Genomic DNA, 14,498 nt, shown 5'->3' on the forward strand with positions numbered 1-14,498 from the left:
ATATTGGCCAGGCTGGTCTCGAACTCCTGATCTCAGGTGATCCACCCACCTCAGCCTCCCAAAGTGCTGGGATTAGAGGTGTAAGCCACTGCGCCCAGCCCCATTTTCTATTTCTACTTTTATGTACCCTCTGGCACTCTTATTCTGCTGTCAGAGACATGAGAGTGTCTCCTTATTAAATGGGTTATTTTGAAATGAGTTTTTACCTCTGTATTTTGGGAGAGTCACAACAAACCAAACCATTCCAAAACTACTCTTCATGTAAAATTTCATAAATTCAAATAAACATTTCAACCCAGAAGGGGTCACTAACAAATAACAAATGCCCTACTACAATCTAAACAGAAAATAATCCTTCTAGCCCCAGCTCTCCACAGCATACTTTGCATAGGTACCCAGGAGCTAACGATAGGCATTATAGTTGGATACATCAGCTTCAAACATTTTAATCATTTCCAGAAATTAAACAGTAAAAGATGCCTGAACAGAGAAAAATATTTAATCAGTAAGAAAGCCGGTATTAATTTTATGTCTAAGGGTTATCATCTAAAGCTGTGGAAGTAAACAAGAAGGAAGATGGATTATGCTTATCCAGTTAATAGATTTTGTTAGAAAAACGAGTACAGCAATGGGAGAAGAAATGAGATCTTTTCAACCAGGGTTGTCTATCCCTTACCTTAAACTGGATCCTGGCCACTAACAAGCACATCTCAGAGCAGACAGTCAGCTCTTTGATTTCCAGAATCCCCCTGAAGAAAGACTACTGTTCTCCATTTCTTAGGGGATTTGAAGAAAATCAAGGGTTCACTGTGTCTTTGAGGACTGTCGATAGACAACTACTGCTCTGTATGCCCATGAATAGATCCCTACCAGCGAACCCCTCTTTTCTCCATACTAGAATTCATAACCCTACTAAGTTATCTTCCTGTATATTTATAGGACGTATAATTTTTCAAGATCTCACACAAACATGGTCTCCCGAGACACCCAGGAAAGGCCTTCCCCGACATCAAACAGAGTAATTCTATGGTGTGGGGGTCCAACAATGGATTCCAGGACATCCCAGATACATATCACGATAGTCTCAGGATTTTGCTCTCAAGAGGGCTTTCTGGCTTCGTTTCTATTTGGTTTCTTAAGAGAGGCGGCAAGAGAAAAGCAGGAGCCCCTCAGGTGAGCAGACTCTTAAACACAAACAAAAGACTACGATTCTGCGGCCAAAATGTGGTCCCCAACGAGAGAACCGCTTCCTGTGGTGGGCGTTCGGCTTTGGAGGCGGCAGGGAAATCTCATCCAAGTCAGGAAAGTGGGTAAAAGCAGAAAGAGAAGGGGCTGGAAGACTCGCGAGTCTTGAATAAGAAGCCCAGGCTACCCCATCCCTAGGACAGCAGTTCCAAAATGCGGTTCCCGCCCTAAAGCCCAAAGAGACAAAGGTCGTGAGTCGGGAAGCCCGGGACCCAGCGCAGCGAGCAACCGGGAGCAGCGCACACCCCAGCCCCGCTCCCTCCACATCCCGCCCAGACCTGGATCATCCCGCACGGGCGGCGGGGCCAGCCTGGGAGCGGCGCTTACCCACTTCCCAGCAGCAAGCGCAGGGACCGCTCTTATCCCGATCGTCCGGACAGCACCTTCCTATGGGCCGCGCTGCCGCAGCTTCTCCACCCGCGCCCAGCTCCGTCTGAGCTCCCTCTCGGCGAACGCCCCTCCCTCAGGCTGCCACGCGCTACACTCCTGAGTCCCGGGCCTCAGCCCGTATTTAAAGGCTTCTGCCTGAGAAGGCGGAGGCTTCATTCCCCCGCAGCCAGGCCCTCCTGGACTCTGCCCTCAGCCGCTTTCTAGCTCCCCCTCCCACTACACAAGGCCCAGGGCCGGGTCCCTATTTCCTACAGGGCCCAGGGGCGGGGAGACGGGGGCTGGTCCTGGCGGGGAGGGCCTGCCCCGCCCCTGACCGAGCTAGGCAAATCCGCTTGGGCCAGCTCAGCCGCTCCGCCCCTACCGCGAGCGGCGCTGGGCGGGACTGCGTGCGTGGCGTGTCCGCTGGACCAGGGGACTGGGGCAATCGGAGGTGTAGGCCCTTTGCTCGCCTACCCGGAGGTCGTGGGTAGCGGAGGGGTCAAGACTTGTTGTCTAGCAGCCGTCTCCCCGCCGCCCTGTCCTGGCCGAAGCAAAGGCCGCGTGCGGTCCGCGTCTGCCAGGCTTCAGGGCTGCGCGGGTACTGGGTGGGTGGTGGGCCGGGCGACCGGAAGATCCTGGCCGCCTTTCCGGTCGCCTCAGCACCCTGGAGCGCAGCCCTCGGGTTTCGGTCCCCTGGACTCTGCAGGTCGGTCCCGGTGGCGGATTATCCTCGCCCACAACCTCGAGGCCCCTGGGTCAACCACGCCTTCCGGGCCGGCAACCCAAGGTTTAGTCAGATTCCTCCAGACCCATCGCTTCTGGGAAAGAGGCGCCTCCCGTCAGGAGGATGCTGAGTTCCTCATGACTGGACCAGTGAGTGTCCACTCCCTGGTCCCTGGCGGGAGAGGCGGGACCCCCACGCCCTCCCGTTGCTCTTTGCAGAGATGTTCCTCAGGCCCAGTCCGGGATTTGGGATGTCTGTGCATGCTGTGGAGCAGAGAGTATGCAACATGTAAGTGCCGTGCGTGAGGAAGAGTACAATTAACCTATGGAGCCTGCTCATTTTTAATGTGGAGGGCATTTCTGTTCCTTTCTTTCGCCACTTCGAGGTCTTTTTAACTAAACCTCAAATCTAAGATATAAGAAAAAAAAGCCAGGCATAGTCATGGCCTTTTATTTCCCTCATTAAGGATTACATCAGGTGACGTAAGCCATTTTAACATACATCATGAAGAAAATGATTAGTAATTTATAAAGGCACATTAAAATACCATATAAGTCACGGTTTTCTTGATAGGATCATGATGGCGACTTCAAGAAAGTCGTTGAATGTGGATGAAATAGTTTGCTGTGGATTGTAGCACATGTAGCAGGATATGTAGGCTGGCTTGTTGTTTGAGACGGAGTCTCCCTCTCGAAGCCCAGGCTGGAGTGCAGTGGCGAGATCTCCGCTCACCGCAACCTCCTCCTCCCGGATTCAAGCGATTCTCCTGCCTCAGCCTCCCGAGTAGCTGGGACGACAGGCTCCCACAACCATGCCCGGCTAATTTTTGTATTTTTAATAGAGATGGGGTTTTGCCATGTTGACCAGGCTGGTCTCAAACTCCTGACCTCAGGTGATTCGCCCGCCTCGGCCTCCCAAAGTGCTGGGATTACAGGTGTGAGCCACGGTGCTTGGCCAGTAATATGTAGGCTTTCTACATTCTATGCAGTTCAGTTCATTCATCCAACAAATATTTAATGCCTGTTGTGTGTCAGACGTTATCCTAAAGGCTGAAGATACAAAAGGGATTAAGACTCAATTCCTTTGGCCGGGCACGGTGGTTTACGCCTGTAATCCCAGCACTTTGGGAGGCCATAGCAGGTGAATCACCTGAGGTCAGGAGTTCCAGACCAGCCTGGCCAACATGGTGAAACCCCCCCGCCCCCCCGCCTCTACTAAAAATACAAAAAGTTAGCCGGGCAAGGTGGTGGGCACCTGTAATCCCACCTACTCAGGAGGCTAAGGCATGAGAATTGCTTGAACTCAGGGGCCGGAGGTTGCAGTGAGCCGAGATCGCACCACTGCCTTCCAGCCTGGGGAACAGAACGAGACTCCGTCTCAAAAAAATAACCAGACAAGAAAGACTTATTGCCTTCTTGCAAAGCTGACAGGTTGAGTGGAAGAGATATATAAAGTAATTGCAGTACATAAGTGCTATAGTAGGGCATCTTTTTGAACTTGGGACATATGTAGATTTAAGTTACCTAATACAATTTGCTTTGTAATAAAAACCACTTATCTATGATTAGTCCCTTCATTTTGAATTCAAAATTTTTCTACTTAGTATTCACCTCACTTTTTTTTTTTTTTTTTTTTAGTATTTTGGTAGAATCAGACTCTTCAAAATGGTTAATAGGATTTCAGAAATTAAATCAATTATCAGTGCCAGCTAGAATGGACCTTTGGATTTAGGACAGCGGTTCTCCAAAAGTGAGCTGGGGACTGTAGACAATCTCCGTAGTTCTTTCTGGGATCCATGAGGTCAAAACGTTTTCATGTGTTGCTTGCTTTTTTAACTCTTTTTCTCTCACAAGTGTGCAATAAAGTTTTGTGGAGACTATAATGTGCTATCAAAGCAGATAGAATTAAGCTGTTTTTTAAGTCAGATATTAGAGATTACAAAAATGTAAAACAATGCCAATCTTATTTTTTGTTTTTAAAATATAGTAATTTTTCATTTAAATATGCTATTTATGTTAACACGTAATGGGCTTATTGTCAATTTTAAGGAATTAATCTTTTATATATAATCAGTTTTCATATTTAATATGGTAAATACCAATAGTTACAATCCACATGAAAAAAATTTGTTTGACTCTTCAATTTTTAAACATGCCAAGGGGTCTTGATACCACAAACTTTGAGAACTGCCAAGGTAGGCTAGTTATTTTCAAATCATGTTTCATGGAACCCTAAATCCTCTGGTAGTGTGTAAGAAATCTGTGAGGATAGAGAATTAAAAAAAAAAAAAAGGAGTAGGAAGTTAAAGACAAGGCTCTGGGTCCCCACATCTCCCCATCTTCCTCTAATGGCAGTTCAACTTTTCTCTGTTTATCTGGGTTTTTTTTGTTTTGTTTTTGTTGTTGTTGTTTTTTTCCTTGAGACAGTCTTGCTCTGTCACCCAGGCTGGAATGCAATGGTGCAATCTCAGCTCACTGCAACCTCCATCTCCCAGGTTCAAAAGATTCTCCTGCCTAGGCCTCCCAGATAGCTGGGACTACAAGTGTGCACCACCACATCATGCTAATTTTTGTGTTTTTAGTAGAGACGGGGTTTTTGCCATGTTGGCCAGACTGGTCTCAAACTCCTGACTTCAGGTGATCCACCAGCCTCGTCCTCCCAAAATGTTGGGATCACAGGCATGAGCCACCATGCCTGGTCTGTTTATCTGCTTTTTATATCAATTAGGTAGAGACTCGCAAACTTGAATTATTGACTACTGTGCACCTACAGGCTCAACACCAAGTGGAAGCTGACAACGCTTGGGGCTTCCACCCTCTGAAGCAACAGCCCAAGCTATACCTCAGCCCCTTTTAGTTACAGCTGGAGCAGCTAGGACACAAGGCACCAAGTCCCTAGACTGCACATAGCAGAGGGACCCTGGGCCCAGCCCACAAAACCATTTTTTTCTTCCTAAACCTCCAGGCCTGTGATGGGAGGAGCTGCCACGAAGATCTCTGACATGCCCATTTTCCCCACTGTCTTGGTGATTAACATTCAGATCCTTTCACTTATGCAAATTTCTACAGCCAGCTTGAATTTCTCCTCAGAAAATGGGATTTTCTTTTATGTCATGTTGTCAGGCTGCAAATTTTCCAAACTTTCATGTTTTGTTTCCCTTAAAAACTGAATGCCTTTAACAGCACCCAAGTCACCTCTTGAATGCTTTGCTGCTTAGAAATTTCTTCCATCAGATACCCTAAACCATCTCTCTCAAGTTCAAAGTTTCACAAATCTCTAGGGCAGGGGCAAAATGCTACCAGTCTCTTTGCTAAAACATAACAAGAGTCACCTTTGCTCCAGTTCCCAACAAGTTCCTCATCTCCATCTGAGACCACCTGACTGGATTTCATTGTCCATATAATTATCAACATTTTTGTCAAAGCCATTCAACAAGCCTCTAGGGAGTTCCAAACTTTCCTACATTTCCCTGTCTTCTTCTGAGCCCTGCAAACTGTTGCAACATCTGGCTATTAATCCAGTTCCAAAGTTGCTTCCATATTTTTGGATATCTTTTTAGCAGTGCCCCACTCTACTGGTACCAATTTACTGTGTTAGTTCTTTTTCATGCTGCTAATAAAGACATACCCAAGAGTAGGAAATTTACAAAAGAAAGAGTTTTATTGGACTTACAGTTCCACATGGCTGGGGAAGCCTCACAATCATGGAGGAAGATGAAAGGCATGTCTCACATGGCGGCAGACAAGAGAAGAGAGAACTTGTGCAGGGAAACTCCCATTTTTAAAACCATCTATTCACTATCACAAGAACAGCACAGGAAAGACCTGTCCCCATGATTCAGTTATCGTCCCTCCCACAACCTGTAGGAATTATGGAACCTACAAGATGAGATTTGGGTGGGGACACAGAGCCAAACCATATCAATCATAATAAGGTTTTGTTTGGGTAAAATGTAAGCCTTTCCCTCCCCTCCCCTCCCCTCTCCTCTCCTCCCCTCTCCTCTCCTCTCCTCTCCTCTCCTCTCCTCTCCTCCCCTCCCCTCTCCTCCTTCTCTTTCTTTCTTTCTTTCTTTCTTTCTTTCTTTCTTTCTTTCTTTCTTTCTTTCTTTCTTTCTCTCTCTCTTTCTCTTTCTGTCTTTCTGTCTGTCTTTCCTTTCTCTCTTTCTCTCTCTCTCTTTCTCTCTTTTCTTTCTCTTTCTTTCTTTCTCAGGGTCTCACTTTGTCACCTAGTTTGGAATGCATTGGCATGAACACGGCTCACTGCAACCTCAACCTCCCAGGCCGAAGTGACCCTCCGGCTCAGCTTTCAGAGTAGCTGTGATATGGTTTGGCTGTGTCCCCACCCACATCTCATCTTGAAACCCAGTGGAAGGTAATTGAATCATGGGGGCAAGACTTTCCTGTGCTGTTATTGTGATAGTGAATGAGTCTCATGAGATCTGATGGTTTTAAAAAGAGTTCTGGCTGGGCATGGTGGTGGGCACCTGTAATATGAACTACTAGGGAGGCTGAGGCAGAGCGAATTGCTTGAACCTGGGAGAAGGAGGTTGCAGTGAGCGAAGATTGCACCACTGCACTCCAGCCTGGGCAACAGAGAAAGACTGTGTCTCAAAAAAAAAAAAAAAAAAAAAGGAGTTCCTCTGCACAAGCTCTGTCTCTTTGCCTGCTGCCATCCATGTAAGATGTGACTTGCTTTTCCTTGCCCTCACTATGATTGTGAGTCTTCCCCAGCCATGTGGAACTGTAAGTCCAAATAAACCTCTTTCTTTTGTAAATTGCCCAGTCTTGGGTATGTCTATCAGCAGCATGGAAATGGACTAATACAGTAAATTGGTACCAGTAGAGTAGGGTGTTGCTGAAAAGATACCTGAAAATGTGAAAGTGACTTCAGAACTGGGTAGCAGGCAAACATTGGAACAGTTTGGAGGGCTCAGAAGAAGACAGGAAAATGTGGAAAAGTTTGGAACTTCCAAGAGACTTGTTGAATGGCTTTGACAAAAATGCTGATAGTGATATGAACATAAGATCCAGTCTGAGGTGGTTTCAGATGGAGATGAGGAACTTGTTGGGAACTGGAGCAAAGGTGACTCTTGTTATGTTTTAGCAAAGAGACTGGTGATGTTTTGCCCCTGCCCTAGAAATTTGTGGGACTTTGAACCTGAGGGAGATGATTTAGGGTATCTGGTGGAAGACATTTCTTTTTTCTTTTTTTTTTTTTTTGAGATGGAGTCTCGCACTGTTGCCTGGGGTGGAGTGCAGTGGTGGGATCTCGGCTCACTGGGTTCAAGCAATTCTCCTGCCTCAGCCTCCCGAGTAGCTGGGATTACAGGCATCCGCCACCATGCCCGACTAATTTTTGGTATTTTTAGTAGAGACAGGGTTTTGCTATGTTGGCCAGTGGAAGACATTTCTAAGCAGCAAAGCATTCAAGAGGTGACTTGGGTGTTGTTAAAGGCTTTCTGTTTTGACCGGGTGCGGTGGCTCACACCTGTAATCCCAGCACTTTGGGAGGCTGAGGAGGGTGGATCAAGAGGTCAGGAGTTCGAGAACAGCCTGGCCAATATGGTGAAACCCTGTGTCTACTAGAAATACAAAAATTAGCTAGGCATGGTGGTGTGCGCCTGTAGTCCCAGCTGCTTGGGAGGCTGAGGCAGGAGAATCGCCTGAACCCAGGAGGTGGAGGTTCCAGTGAGCCGAGATCATGCCACTGACTGCAACCTGGGCAACAGATTGAGACTCCATCTCAAAAAAAAAAGGCATTCAGTTTTACCAGTTTTATAAGGGAAACAGAGCATAAAAGTTTGAGAAATTTGTAGCTTGACAATGCGATAGAAAAGAACATCCCATTTTCCGAGAGGAAATTCAAGCTGGCTGCAAAAATTTGCGTAAGTACCAAGGAGCCGAATGCTAATACCCAAGACAATGGGGAAAATACCTCCCGGACACCTCAGAGGTCTTCATGGCAGCCCCTCCCATCGCAGGTCCAGAGGCCTAGGAGGAAAAAGTGGTTTTATGGGCCAGGCCCAGGGTCCCCATGCTGTGTGCAGCCTAGGGACTTGGTGCCCTGCATCTCACCTGCTCCAGCAGTGACTGAAAGGGGCCAACATAGAGCTTGGGCTGTTGCGTCAGGGGGTGGAAGCCCCAAACCTTGGCATCTTCCATGTGGTATTGAGCCTGCGAGTACATAGAAGTCAAGAATTGGGGTTTGGGAGCCTCCACCTAGATTTCAGAAGATACACGGAAATTCCTGGATTCACAGGCAGAAGTTTGCTGTAGGGGTGGGGCCTTCATGGAGAACCTCTGCTAGAGCAGTGCCAGAAGGGAAATGTGGGGTCAGAGCCCCCACACAAAGTCACCACTGGGGCACTGCCTGGTGGAGCTGTGAGAAGAGCACCACCGTCCTCCAGACCACAGAATGGTAGATCCACCAACAGCTTGCACCGTGTGCCTGGAAAAGCTGCAGACACTCAATGCCAGCCTGTGAAAGCAGCCCAGAGGGAGGCTTTACCCTGCCCAAGACCATGGGAATCCACCTCTTGCATCAGTGTGACCTGGATGTGAGACATGGAGTCAAAGGAGATCATTTTGAAGCTTTAAGATTTGACTGCCCTGCTGGATTTCAGATTTGCATGAGTCCTGTAGTCCCTTTGTTTTGGCCAATTTCTCCCATTTGGAATGGCTGTATTTACCCAATGCTTATACCACCATTGTATCTAGGAAGTAAATAACTTGCTTTTGATTTTACAGGCTCATAGGCAGAAGGGATTTGTCTTGTCTCAGATGAGACTTTGGACTGTGGACTTTTGAGTTAATGCCGAAATGAGTTAAGACTTCGGAGGACTATTGGGAAGGCATGATTGCTTTTGAAATGTGAAGACATGAGATTTGGGAGGGGTTGGGGTGGAATGATATTGTTTGGCTCTGTGTCCCCGCCCAAGTCTTATAGCTCCCATAACCCATGTGTCCTGGGAGGGACCTGGTAATTGAATCATGTGGGCTGGACGCAGTTGCTCATGCCTGTAATCCCAGCACATTGGGAGGCCAGGGCAGGAGATCTCTTGCGATCAGCAGTTGAGACCAGCCTGGCCAATGTGGTGAAACCCCATCTATACTAAAAATACAAAAACTAGCCAGGCGCGGTGGCGGGCACCTGTAATCCCAGCTACTCGGGAGGCTGAGGTATGAGAATCACTCGAACCTGGAGGCGGAGGTTGCAGTGAGCCCAGATCACACCACTGCACTCCAGCCTCGGCGTCAAAGTGAAACTTAGTCTCAAAAAAAAAAAGAATCATGGGGGATGGGTCTTTCCCGTGCTGTTCTCATGTTAGTGGATAAGTCTTACAAGATCCGACGGTTTTAAAAATGGGAGTTACTTCTCTCTTCTCTTGTCTGTCGCCATGTGAGAGATGCTTTTCACCTTCCACCAGGATTGTGAGGCCTCCCCAGCCACGTGGAACTGTAAGTCCAATAAACCTCTTTCTTTTCTTTTTTTTTTTTTGAGACAGAGTCTCGCTCTGTTGCCCAGGCTGGAGTGCAATGGCATGATCTCGGCTCACTGCAACCTCTGCCTCCCAGGTTCACGCCATTCTCCTGCCTCAGCCTCCCGCATAGCTGGGACTATAGGCACCTGTCACCACACCTGGCTATTTTTTTTGTTTTTTTGGTTTTTTAGTAGAGATGGGGTTTCACCATGTTAACCAGGATGGTCTTAATCTCCTGACCTCGTGATCCATCCACCTCAGCCTCCCAAAGTGTTGGGATTATAGGCGTGAGCCACCACACCGGACAATAAACCTCTTTCTTTTGTAAATTGCCCAGGTATGTCTTTATCAGCAGCATGAAAATTGACTCATACAGTGATCCATTACCAAGGGTAAAATTCTCCTGAGTGCCGAACAAAGAGATAAACTACATTTGAGTTTTGGGTAAGTCCCCTATAATGATGAATCAAGAATCCTCAAATCTGTCTTGCCACCCATTTAATATGTATTTTTGTTAAGGCTGAAGTTTAGAGTTAGAATCAGGACATTTTGGCCTATTGAGAAGTTCTGAATTCCAACAGAAGATGCCATGTAAATCAGCGAATTTGATTCTTTTAAAAGGAACTTATAAAATTTACAAGATTTATTCAATAAAGCAGTTCAACTTTGGTATATCAGACCTTATAATGAACCATTTTTCCCATTTCATCTTATGCAATCTTTAATATTTTCTATTTTTGTCAAGGATATTAAACCTACACCTGGAAACATATTAAATGCCAACTTAAAATGTGAGAAGCTTTGGCAGAACTCAGACCCATTTTCCCAAATTTCCAAGCTGTTTAATCACACTGATTTAGACACTCTGGATAGCAGCTGGGATTGTAGTTATCTTTATGCTTTGAGCTCTCTAGTTTTGTTTGCAAGTCTTATAAAATATCTTGCTGTTTCTGCATTGTGACATTGCTGTCACTAGTGGCTTTACCCAAAGATTTGTTTACAGATAGAGCCAAGTTAGTTTAGGTGAAAAGGTACAAATCAGAGCTTAGTTTCCCTTGTCTGATGTTTGTTTTTGCCAAATAGAGATAAAGCAGAATTAAATGGCACCAATGGTTTGATTAGTTGAGCAAGTGATTAGAGTGGGAGGGACATATATGAATACTTGTTAATGGACAGCATCAAGATTGCTTTGCATTGCACTGCTAGAAAGGTAAAGAATTGTGTGAGGCAGTTTGTAGTTTTTAAAAATTCTGGTAGAGGTATACAAGCAAGACCACTTGCAGTGGCTCACACCTGTAATCCCAGCACTTTGGGAGGCCAAGGCGGAAGGATTGCTTTAGGCCAGGAGTCCGAGACCAGCTTGGGAAACACAGTGAGACCCCTGTCTCTATATTAAAAAAAAAAAAAAAAAGTATACAAGCAAAAAAGAAATTATGGGCCTAAGGTAAGCCAGTGGGAGTGGATGCTGCAGTTGTATGGAAAACAAGATTATTGGAGGATAGGTCAGGGGACCGAGTATTGGAAGTATTACCTACTTAGATATTGATATCACCAAGAGTCACAACAGGAAGATTATTGAAAAGAGAGGCAGAGTTCAGTGCTAAAATCTTCAAGGAGTAAGGAAGACTGATACAGAGGTATACACAGTGGACCACTGAAAGATAGGATATCATGTGGAATACTCTGCCAGCATGAGCTCCAAACAAGTTGGAGAGTTTTAGGGAAGACAGAAGAATAGCAGCCTGGCAGCCAAAATAAGTAACAGATAATGCTTATGCTACCTCTACATTCTTTGTATAGCATTTGGGGAAAAAAATATAGCTCCCCTATGAGAGGGCAGCGGGAGCATCAGTGCTGATAGGAGATGCCAGGTTTTGATGAAGAGAATATTCAGAGATTGCCTTTAATCTCAATAATTTGGGAGGTTGAGTTGGAAGGATCACTTGAGCCTCGGAGTTCCAGACTAGCCTGGGTAACATACTGAGACCTCCATATCTACAAAAAAAAAAAAAAAAAAATTAGTTTGGCATGGTGGTGTGCACCTGTGATCCCAGCTAGTTGGGAGGCTGAGGCAGGAGGTTCACTTGAACCAAGGAGTTTGAGGCTGCAATGAGCTATGATGCCACCACTGCACTCTAGCCTGGGTGACAGAGCAAGACCTTGTCTCAAACAACAACAATAAAAAGCTGTTCCCTCACCCTAGACCCATATCTCACTCAAGAGACTACCTCCATTTCTCTGCTCCTTTTGATTGTAAAACTTCCAATTACTTGTACTTTCTTTCCTTCCTTATCCTGATTTCTTTCATTAACTATTCTGGTGGATTTTCATGCCCATCACTCCACCAACACATTTTATTAAGTTCACCCACTAATAATTTCTGCCAAAATGTTCAATTTTCCATCCCCACGATTTGACTTAGCAGCATTTGATGTTGAACCCCGACTCTCGGAGATTTGCTTTCTTTTCTGGGCTTCGAAGACATTTTCTTCTTTCACTGGCTGCTGCTTCTCAGTCTACTTTGTTGGCTCCTCTTCCTCTACCAGAGCTCTAAGTATTGCATCACCCTAAGTCCTAGTCCTGTGACTTCTTTTCTGTATCTTCACTCTCTCCCTAAGTGATTTTACCTAGTCCCAAAGATTCAAATACCATCTACATTTGGTTGGCCTTTTTTTTTTTTTTTTTTTCTGAGACAGGGTCTTGTTCTGTCTCCCAGGCTAGAGTGCAGTGGCGCCATTTCAGCTTACTGCAACCTCTGTCTCCCAGGTTCAAGCAATTCTCGTGCCTCAGCCACTGAGTAGCTGGGATTACAGGCATCCCGGCTAATTTTTGCATTTAGTAGAGACGAGGTTTCTCCATGTTGGCCAGTCTGGTCTCGAACTGTTGGACTCAAGCCGTCTGCTTGCTGTGGCCTCCCAAAGTGTTGGGATTACAGGCATGAGACACCATGCCTGGCACTGATTGGCTCTTAATTTATATTTCCTTTTATGATGAAACCTTAGCTCCACACTTTTCTATCCAACTCTCTACTAAAGATCTCCACTTGGCTGCCTAGCAGGCATCTCAAAATCATCACAGCCAAAAGCTGAATTACTGAGTTTCATCTGTGGCAGTGACTTTCAGCTGACCCCATGAACCATATATGTTCTTTCTCTAGTAAAAGAATCCCCAAATTTTGCTGCGAAGATATTGTCCCAAATGAAGACTACATTGTGCAGCCTCCTTTGGGTATTGTCTTGTGACTAACTTCTGGCTAAGGGGATAAGAAATGGAAGGGATATGTACAGCTTCTATGACAAACACATTGTTTCTATGACAAAACATTTAAATAATGAGGCCGACCCTCCATATCTCCCTCCCCTCCTCATCCTCCTCTAGCTGGAACATTAACCCAATGGATGTGGTGGTGAACTATCTTTGACCATGCAAAGAAGTGCAGCATTGGGTGGACCATGCACAACCAGTTTGAGAAGCACTGCTCTAGGGTTGGGGGAGCAATAATAGAAAGAGTGTAGGTTCTGAATACCTGAAGCATACATTTTAGCTTTAGACTGCTTATATTTTTGTTACGTGAAAGAGAACTTTTAATCTGGTTTAAACCACTGGATCTCTTTATTCCAGCCAGTGAATCTATATCCAACTAATATTTACTCCCAATCTGCTCTTTCCCACCCCTCATTCCCTTACTATAAACCTTTTCTATCTCAATTTGTATCATTAGTTGCTCTGCTCCCAAACCAGATGTCACTTTTGTTTTCTCTTTTCCTTCCCCTTCATAGCCAGGCCGTCACAGTGACGTATTGGCTGTACCTCCAAAATATATCCCAGATCTGATCTCCTCTTATGATTTGTACTGCCACAACCTTAGTCAAAGCCACTAACATCTCTTATCTGAACTCCAATGGTTTACTAGTTTTCTGCCTCTCTTCTTGATACAATGCATCTTTCTACATAGCAGCCAGAGTAAGATAAAATCATAAATCAGATAATATAACTGCCACTCCCTGTACCAATGGCTATATTTTATACTCAGAATAAATCCAAAATCTTTATTTGGCTTCCAAGATCCTACACCTTACTTCTGATCTCATCTTGTACCTGTCATTTGATCTTCAGTCACTTGAAAATGCCAAGTCTATTTCCGTTTCAGGGCCTTTGTGCTTGTTACTATTGTTTTTTTCTCTTGGAAAACTGCCCAGATCTTTGCTTAGCTGAATTATTCAGAGCCCAACTCAAATATCATCTCTTTAGAAAATTCTTGGCCGGGTGCGGTGGCTCAAGCCTGTAATCCCAGCACTTTGGGAGGCCGAGACGGGCGGATCACGAGGTCAGGAGATCGAGACCATCCTGGCTAACACAGTGAAACCCCATCTCTACTAAAATATACAAAAAAAAACTAGCCGGGCGAGGTGCTGGGCGCCTGTAGTCCCATCTACTGGGGAGGCTGAGGCAGGAGAATGGCGTGAACCCGGGAGGCAGAGCTTGCAGTGAGCTGAGATCGCGCCACTGCACTCCAGCCTGGGTGAAAGAGCGAGACTGCATCTCAAAAAAAAAAAAAAGAAAAATTCTTTCAGAGCCAGGTGTGGTGGTGCATACCTGTAATCTCAGCTACTCAGGTGGCTGAGGCTGATGGATCTCTTGAGCCCAGCAGTCTGAAGCCAGCCTGGGCAGTATAGCAAG

The 14,498-nt window shown here is 45.7% G+C and overlaps 2 protein-coding genes across 4 annotated transcripts in view; one reads left to right on the forward strand and one right to left on the reverse strand.

The window, feature by feature from the left end:
• UGDH (UDP-glucose 6-dehydrogenase) overlaps positions 1 to 1,930 on the reverse strand; it is a 29,169-nt gene extending 27,239 nt beyond the window's left edge. Inside the window, exon 1 of one of the 3 annotated variants that reach the window (XM_015138161.3) lies at positions 1,573 to 1,930. The gene's annotated coding sequence lies outside the window, so the exon portion shown is untranslated. 3 annotated transcript variants of the gene reach the window in all.
• Positions 1,223 to 10,495, forward strand: LOC114678106 (uncharacterized). Its single transcript, XM_028848163.2, has 4 exons — positions 1,223 to 1,310; positions 1,419 to 1,693; positions 1,861 to 2,626; positions 10,156 to 10,495. The coding sequence occupies exons 1-4, from the start codon at positions 1,223 to 1,225 to the stop codon at positions 10,176 to 10,178; spliced, it is 1,152 nt and encodes a 383-aa protein (XP_028703996.2). The 3' UTR covers positions 10,179 to 10,495.
• Positions 10,496 to 14,498: the final 4,003 nt, after the last annotated feature.

Source organism: Macaca mulatta, chromosome 5 (assembly GCF_049350105.2).
Source record: "Macaca mulatta isolate MMU2019108-1 chromosome 5, T2T-MMU8v2.0, whole genome shotgun sequence".
NCBI lineage: Eukaryota > Metazoa > Chordata > Mammalia > Primates > Cercopithecidae > Macaca > Macaca mulatta.